The 8,812-nt window shown below is 45.3% G+C and overlaps 1 protein-coding gene across 1 annotated transcript; it reads left to right on the forward strand.

Moving 5' to 3' along the window:
- Positions 1-2,244: 2,244 nt before the first annotated feature.
- On the forward strand, positions 2,245-8,546 carry LOC133029305 (uncharacterized). The gene is made up of 2 exons (XM_061101814.1): positions 2,245-2,989; positions 8,366-8,546. The coding sequence occupies exons 1-2, from the start codon at positions 2,519-2,521 to the stop codon at positions 8,381-8,383; spliced, it is 489 nt and encodes a 162-aa protein (XP_060957797.1). The 5' UTR covers positions 2,245-2,518; the 3' UTR covers positions 8,384-8,546.
- The last annotated feature ends 266 nt before the right edge of the window (positions 8,547-8,812 follow it).

Here is an 8,812-nt window from a genome sequence, read left to right on the forward strand (position 1 = left end):
AGCTTGTTTAAGTCAGTTTAGATGGATTTGATTGCATGCTAGCTAGGTTTGCTCAAGTTTGAGTTTAGAACTCAAAGCTTGAGCTCTAATGGTGATTTTTGAATTCGTGCAATCTGGGTGGTTTTGTTGCCTTAGAAATGTTCTAGGGGAGGTATAGAACAGGTCTGGAAGGTTTCATGTGATTTGGGGTTGAATTGTGCAAGTTATGAATTTTTGAAGTTGCTTTTGCGAGGAACCGAATTCGGTTGTGCATCCGGAATTCCGGATGGGGGTCCTGAATTTCCCAGAACCGGAATTCCGGTTGGGCAACCGGTCTACCGGTTGGGGGATTTTTCAGAACCCTAGTTTTCCTCGTTTTTGGGTTTTTAGGGGTATTGCCATGCTTTTTATCGATAGGGAAACTTTTAGTTCCTAGTTTTAGTCCCCGGGAAGTGATTTAGCGTGTCACTTATAGCGTTGTGATTTTTATGGTTTAGGAGCCAGTAATCCGCCACTCGGCCTTCGGTTCCGGTCAAGTTGGACCTAAGACACCTGAAATCGGAATCCAGGTAAGATTAGTATAACAGTATGCATATGTGGATTACATGTTTAGCGAGCATGTAGGAAGCCTATTAGATTACATTAGTTGTATGTTGGCTTCGAACCATCCAACCCTGTCACGTCTAAGACAGCCGGAGTATGACCAAGAAATGAGTATGACCGGTTTGACCGATCAGTGACACTTGGTTGGTGGTTCCGTACTATTGACGTATCCCGTCGGTACAGCTGGAGTATGACCAAGAATGCGGAGTATGACCGGTTCGACCGATCGGAGGATATAGTAACACGTCGGTACAGCCGGAGTATGACCAAGAATGAGTATGACCGGTTCGACCGATCAGGTTGTTACGTGTCAATAGTACCGTCCCTATGAACGTTCAAAACTCAGTACCATGTTGGACATGGCAGTAGTAGCTCAGTACCATGTTGGACATGGCAGTAGCGGGACTCAGTATCGTGTTGGACACGGCAGTCAGTTTTAAGTATGATATTATTATGCTTTTCTTACTGAGTCTGTCGACTCACAGTTTATGTTCATGTGTAGGTAAAGGCAAGGCTGTAGCTGATGGACCGTGAGCGAGCTTATGAGATTGTACATGTCGGGGCGGTTAGGCCTGGAGCGTACGATCCTCGGGACAGCACGGCTGAGATTTTTGTAACTGTCGTTAGACGATTTTCATTTTGATGTAAAAGTTAAACAGTTAAAACGTTTGTAAATGATTTTATAAATCGGGATCCCGAGACTTTTATAATATGGTTTACAAGTTTAATCAAAAAGCAAAATTTTAATTAATCACGTTTTTCCATAAACCTCGTTGATTAGCAACGAGCTCCACAGTACGTTTAAAAATCACGTAATACGCCTAAGGTAGTTAGGGTGTTACAATTTGGTATCAGAGCCGCCAGGTTGTCTTCCGAAGATCGTCACGACATGTACAATCATCATCAGCAGTTAGCTCGGTTCACGGTTCAGTAAGCCTTTATTGCTTTAGTAGTTTATTTTATTCAGTTATGAAAAAGAAAAGCCTGTTAGGAAGCATGTTAGTAGCCTGATAGTAGAATAGGCGCATGTTTCATTTCTAATTTCCAAATTAAGCGGCATTAGTAAGCTCGCCTTGAATACGACCTGATATGCCAACTCTTGGTTTCGCAGGCGGTTCTAATCAGATGGACGTCAGGCGGACTACCAGGAGTCAGGGCAACTCCGTAGGGTCGAATCAGGGACAGGGAGCTCAGTTTCCCCCACCTGCGAGGGGCCGAGGTAGAGGTCCCCGAGGCAGGGCTCGTGGCCGGGGTGATGAAAACCCGCCACAGGCTGCCCAGGCTCCCCCAGCCGATCAGGGAGCCCCGAATTGGGAGTTGCGATTTGCGGAGATGCAAGCCCGGATCGAAGAGCAAGACCTCGAGATTCAGAGGTTGAGACAGCAGGGTGCTCCTGCAGTTCCTGTGCCCGTAGTTCCAGTGGCACCTGCCCCTGCTGCCCAGGCCGAGTTAGTGGTGGCGGCCCATAGATTGGAACCATTGTATGAGCGGTTCCGAAAGCAAGCACCTCCGGTATTCCTGGGAGGTTCGGACGTGATGAAAGCCGAGCAGTGGCTGACAGTGATTACCAGAATCCTAAATTTCATGGGTGTCACTGGTAACGACCGAGTGGTGTGCGCCACGTTTCAGTTCCAGGAGGACGCCCTGGTATGGTGGGACATGGTGTCTCAGATTCACGACGTCACCACCATGACCTGGGAAAGGTTTCAGGAACTCTTCAACGCGAAATATTACAATGAGGCGGTCAGAAGCGCCAAGAGGAAAGAGTTCGTTCACCTGACCCAGCGGGAGAACATGAGCGTCACTGAGTATACTACTCAGTTTGACCGGTTGGCGAGGTTAGCCTCGGGAATTGTGCCGACCGACTTCAGCAAGAAGGAGAAGTACTTGGACGGGTTGAATCCCAAGATCAGGCATGACCTGATGATTACCACGGATGACAGCACCACCTATGCTCAGATGGTGGAGAAGGCACTGCGAGCTGAGGGCGCAGTGGGGTGCATGTCAGAATCAGCTAGTACTCCGGTTAGTGGCGGAGCTCCTACCCCTCCTGCATCAGGCTTTAGCAGGGGGAGTAGTGGTTCGGCCATTGATCAGAGGAAGAGGGCACCCACTGCTTCCGGCGGCTCGAGTCAGAACAAGAGGTTCCGGGGGAAATAGAACAGAGGGAGTCGTCCTGGTGGTAATGAGACCCGATTCTCCTATCCCGAGTGCCCTAGCTGCAAGAGGCAGCATCGGGGTGAGTGCAAGGGGCAGGGATGCTTTCATTGTGGCATGCCCGGACACTTCAAGAGGGAATGTCCCCAGCTCCGGCCAGAGGCACCGAGAGCTCCGGCGATACCCACTCCAGCCAGGGTGTTCGCTATCACGCAGGCTGATGCAGATGCCAGCCCATCAGTTGTTACAGGTCAGCTTTTTATTAACAACTCGCTTTATTCAGTGCTGTTTGATTCTGGGGCTACACATTCTTATGTGGCGGCCAGAGTCTTTAGTAAATTGGGTAGACCCTTTGATAGATATGAATCAGGGTTTGGAACCCTGTTACCTGGCGGAGAATTGGTTATCTCCAACAGGTGGATTAGGTCTATGCCGATCAGGATAGATGGTAGAGAGTTAAGCGCTGATCTGATAGAGATGAGCTTAGTCGAATTTGATATTATTTTAGGAATGGATTTCCTATCTAAATATTCGGCGAGCATTGATTGTAAGAGGAAGATGGTGGTCTTCCAACCGGAAAGTGAAGAACCGTTTGTATTTGTGGGTTCGGTTCAGGGATCTCGGATCCCGGTGATCTCGGCTATGTCAGCGAGAGAATTATTGCACGGTGGGTGCTTAGGGATTCTGGCCGTGGTGGTGGACACCACTCGGCCAGACACCATTCGGCCAGAGGACATCAGAGTAGTTCGGGAATTTTTGGACGTCTTTCCCGAAGAACTTCCAGGGTTACCACCTCAGCGGGAGATCGATTTCGTGATTGACTTGGCACCAGGGGTGGAATCGGTTTCCAAAGCCCCGTATAGGATGGCTCCAGCTGAACTTAAGGAATTAAAGATTCAGCTTCAAGGGTTGCTTGACATAGGGTTCATTCGGCCCAGTGTGTCACCCTGGGGAGCCCCGGTTTTGTTCGTCAAGAAGAAGGATGGATCTATGAGGATGTGCATCGACTACAGGGAGTTGAACAAGCTGACGGTGAAGAATAAATATCTATTACCTAGGATCGATGACTTGTTCGATCAGCTTCAGGGGAAGACAGTCTTTTCTAAGATTGATCTCCGTTCAGGTTATCATCAGTTGAGAATCCGAGAGGAGGACATTCTGAAGACGGCTTTCCGCACTAGGTATGGACACTACGAGTTTCTGGTTATGTCATTCGGACTAACCAATGCTCCTGCAGCATTCATGGACCTGATGAATAGAGTATTCAAGGATTTCCTCGATATCTGTGTGATTGTGTTTATCGACGACATCCTCGTGTACTCTCAGTCAGAAGAGGAGCATGAGTTACATCTTCAGATGGTACTGCAACGACTTCGAGAACATAAGCTCTACGCCAAGTTCAAGAAATGTGAGTTCTGGTTGTCTCAGGTGTCCTTCCTAGGGCACATTGTGAGTAAAGACGGGATCGAGGTGGATCCCGGGAAGATTGAATCCGTCAGGGATTGGCTGAGACCGAAGACAGTGACAGAGATTAGAAGCTTCTTGGGATTAGCTGGGTACTACCGTAGGTTCGTGGAGGGGTTCTCCAAAATTTCAATGCCCCTAACCGAGCTTACAAAGAAGAATCAGCGATTTATCTGGTCAGATAAATGCGAAGCTAGTTTTCGTGAGCTGAAACAGAGGTTGATTACTGCTCCGGTACTAGCTTTGCCTTCGGACAAGGAGAAGTTCGCAGTCTACTGTGACGCATCCAAACAGGGTTTGGGGTGCGTATTGATGCAAGCCGATCGGGTTATCGCTTATGCCTCCCGTCAGTTAAAGAATTATGAACAGCGATACCCGACTCATGATTTAGAATTAGCCGCAGTGGTTTTTGCACTGAAGATTTGGCGGCATTACCTGTATGGAGAGAAGTGTGAGATCTATACCGACCATAAGAGTCTCAAGTATTTCTTTACTCAGAAAGATTTGAACATGAGACAAAGGCGTTGGTTAGAATTAGTGAAGGACTACGATTGCGAGATCCTCTATCATCCCGGAAAAGCCAATGTAGTGGCCGATGCCCTGAGCAGAAAGGGTCCCGGGCAAGTAGCTAGCATGGTTCAGATCTCACCTCAGCTAGCAGGGGATATGGTTAGATCCAGCATTGATTTTGTGGTAGGTCAGCTTCACAACTTAACGCTGCAATCAGATCTGTTGGAAAGAATAAAGGTCGCTCAGATGACAGATCCGGAGTTAGTGAAAATCCGAGATGAGGTATTGGCTGGTCAAGCCAAAGACTTTTCAGTGACAGACAGTGGGATACTTTTGTATAAAGCCAGGGTTTGTGTTCCGAGCAGTGTGGAATTGAGAAACGAGATCTTTGAGGAGGCTCATTCTACCCCGTATTCTCTGCATCCCGGCACCACCAAGATGTACCAAGATTTGAAACCGTACTTCTGGTGGAGCGGTATGAAGAAGAATTTGGTAGAATTCGTATCGAGATGCCTCACTTGTCAGCAGATCAAGGCTGAACATCAGAGACCAGCAGGGTTGTTGCAGCCTCTAACCCTACCAGAATGGAAATGGGAGGATATTACGATGGATTTTGTGGTCGGGTTACCTAGGACCACGGGTATGTATGATTCCATCTGGGTAGTGGTGGACCGATTTACGAAATCTGCTCATTTTCTCGCCGTCGAACAACATTTACAGTGGATCAGTTGGCAGAGTTATATGTCAGGGAGATAGTGAGACTTCACGGGGTACCGAAGTCTATAGTTTCGGACAGGGATCCGAAATTCACCTCCAAATTTTGGCAAAGTTTGCAACGGGCAATGGGTACCAAGCTAAAATTCAGTACAGCATTCCATCCTCAAACGGATGGTCAGTCCGAAAGGACAATTCAGATATTGGAGGATATGTTGAGAGCCTGTGTTATGGACTTTGAGGGTTCATGGAGTAAATATCTACCGTTGATAGAATTCTCTTACAACAACAGTTATCAGAGTACGATAGGGATGGCTCCCTATGAACTGTTGTACGGTAGGAAATGTAGATCCCCTATCCACTGGGATGAGACAGGGGAGAGGAAATACCTAGGTCCAGAGTCAGTTCAGCGAACCAATGAGGCAATAGAAAAGATAAAAGCTAGAATGCTTGCCTCACAGAGCAGACAGAAGAGTTGCGCAGATCCGAAACGTAGAGATGTTGAGTTCCGAGTAGGGGACCATGTGTTTTTGCGAGTATCTCCGATGAAGGGGATTAAACGTTTCGGGAAAAGAGGCAAGTTATGCCCTAGGTTTACAGGACCTTTCGAGATTCTCGAGAAGATAGGTCAAGTGGCATATCGGTTAGCATTGCCTCCAGCCTTATCAGCAGTGCACAACGTATTCCATGTCTCAATGTTGAGAAAATACGTTTCAGACCCCTCTCATATACTCAGTTATGAGAGTCTTCAGCTTCAGCCAGACATGTCATATGAGGAACAGCCAGTGCAGATCCTGGATAGAAAGGATAAAGTCCTTCGGAATAAGACCATAGCATTGGTCAAGGTTCTCTGGAGAAACAGCAAGGTGGAAGAAGCCACATGGGAGCTTGAGTCTGATATGCGAGCTCAATATCCAGAGTTATTCAGGTTAGATTTCGGGGACGAAATCCTTTTAAGGGGGGGATAGTTGTAAAGCCCGCTTAGTTAATTTAGAAATTAGCAGTTGTTTAATTATGAAATTATTTATAGCTATTTAAATAATTTATTACTGTTATTTATGGAATTCAGAAATGCATGATTATGTCATCAGTAGTTTTTATATTTCGCATTTCCGGTGTCCGGTATTTTGGAACTCGGCGTTTGGCTCAGTAGAAATCACAACTTAGTATGTTGGTAATTTGGGGACGGGTTTTAGACATTGGGAATGTCGGGAATGGCCGGGAATTTAGAATTTCCCAAAAATACCCCTTTAGTATGATTTATGTGATTTTATGGTGGAGGGGCAAAATGGTCTTTTTGCCCCATTAGTGCTTTGTCTTATATGATTTAATAAATGGATTAAATGTTTATTTTTAAATAATTGTTGGCTGAAAGGATTTTGGGTTAAATGGCTTTATTCCTTTTATTTCTTTCATTTTTCAACACTTAGAAAAAAATTGGAAATTTCAAAAGAAAACTCTCTCTTTTCCTCTCCACTTTCGGCTGGGTATTTGGGGTGCAAAAGCTGGGTTTTTCTTCAATTTTCAAAGCTAAATTCAACCTAATTGTGAGCTCTTGATTGTGGTAGGTGATTCTAACTCTTTCCCTTTATTTTCTTGAATAAAAATGGTGAAAATATGAGTAAATGCATGCTTACTTGAGGTGTTGTTGCTGCTGTGTTTGTGATATGATTTCTGAGGTTTAATTCTTGTTCAATTGAGTAGAATAGAGCTGGTTATGATGCATGCTAGTTGTGTTGTTCAAAGTTTTGATTTTTAGCTCAAAAATGTGGTTTTCAAAGAGAAATGTCTAGGTTCTGTTTCTGTGATATTGTTGATGTTTTTGATTGTTTTCAGAGGCTTAGTTAAGCTTGTTTAAGTCAGTTTAGATGGATTTGATTGCATGCTAGCTAGGTTTGCTCAAGTTTGAGTTTAGAACTCAAAGCTTGAGCTCTAATGGTGATTTTTGAATTCGTGCAATCTGGGTGGTTTTGTTGCCTTAGAAATGTTCTAGGGGAGGTATAGAACAGGTCTGGAAGGTTTCATGTGATTTGGGGTTGAATTGTGCAAGTTATGAATTTTTGAAGTTGCTGCCTGCGAGGAACCGGAATTCCGGTTGTGCATCCGGAATTCCGGATGGGGGTCCTGAATTTCCCAGAACCTAATTCCGGTTGGGCAACCGGTCTACCGGTTGGGGGATTTTTCAGAACCCTAGTTTTCCTCGTTTTTGGGTTTTTAGGGGTATTGCCATGCTTTTTATCGATAGGGAAACTTTTAGTTCCTAGTTTTAGTCCCCGGGAAGTGATTTAGCGTGTCACTTATAGCGTTGTGATTTTTATGGTTTAGGAGCCAGTAATCCGCCACTCAGCTTCAGTTCCAGTCAGGTTGACCGGCACACCTGAAATCGGAATCCAGGTAAGATTAGTATAACAGTATGCATATGTGGATTACATGTTTAGCGAGCATGTAGGAAGCCTATTAGATTACATTAGTTGTATGTTGGCTTCGAACCATCCAACCCTGTCACGTCGGTACAGGCTGGAGTATGACCAGCAGCCGGAGTATGACCGGTTTGACCGATCGTCAGTGACACTTGGTTGGTGGTTCCGTACTATTGACGTATCCCGTCGGTACAGGCTGGAGTATGACCAGCAGCCGGAGTATGACCGGTTCGACCGATCAGGAGGATATAGTAACACGTCGGTACAGGCTGGAGTATGACCAGCAGCCGGAGTATGACCGGTTCGACCGATCAGGTTGTTACGTGTCAATAGTACCATCCCTATGAACGTTCAAAACTCAGTACCATGTTGGACATGGCAGTAGTAGCTCAGTACCATGTTGGACATGGCAGTAGCGGGACTCAGTATCGTGTTGGACACGACAGTCAGTTTTAAGTATGATATTATTATGCTTTTCTTACTGAGTCTGTCGACTCACAGTTTATGTTCATGTGTAGGTAAAGGCAAGGCTGTAGCTGATGGACCGTGAGCGAGCTTATGAGATTGTACATGTCGGGGCGGTTAGGCCTGGAGCGTACGATCCTCGGGACAGCACGGCTGAGATTTTTGTAACTGTCGTTAGACGATTTTCATTTTGATGTAAAAGTTAAACAGTTAAAACGTTTGTAAATGATTTTATAAATCGGGATCCCGAGACTTTTATAATATGGTTTACAAGTTTAATCAAAAAGCACAATTTTAATTAATCACGTTTTTCCATAAACCTCGTTGATTAGCAACGAGCTGCACAGTACGTTTAAAAATCACGTAATACGCCTAAGGTAGTTAGGGTGTTACAATTGTAGTGACTTTGTTTTAAAATTATCAAAGACCTTTATGATCCAAGTTTCTTTGGAAACATGATTTAGACACATATTTAAAGGTCTTTAGTTACTACATTAAAT

This window comes from Cannabis sativa, chromosome 7, assembly GCF_029168945.1.
Source record: "Cannabis sativa cultivar Pink pepper isolate KNU-18-1 chromosome 7, ASM2916894v1, whole genome shotgun sequence".
NCBI classification, from domain to species: domain Eukaryota; kingdom Viridiplantae; phylum Streptophyta; class Magnoliopsida; order Rosales; family Cannabaceae; genus Cannabis; species Cannabis sativa.

What these genes read in the sequence shown, in the direction of transcription:
- LOC133029305 (XM_061101814.1), top strand. Translation starts at nt 2,519, where the DNA reads ATGACAGCACCACCTATGCTCAGATGGTGGAGAAGGCACTGCGAGCTG.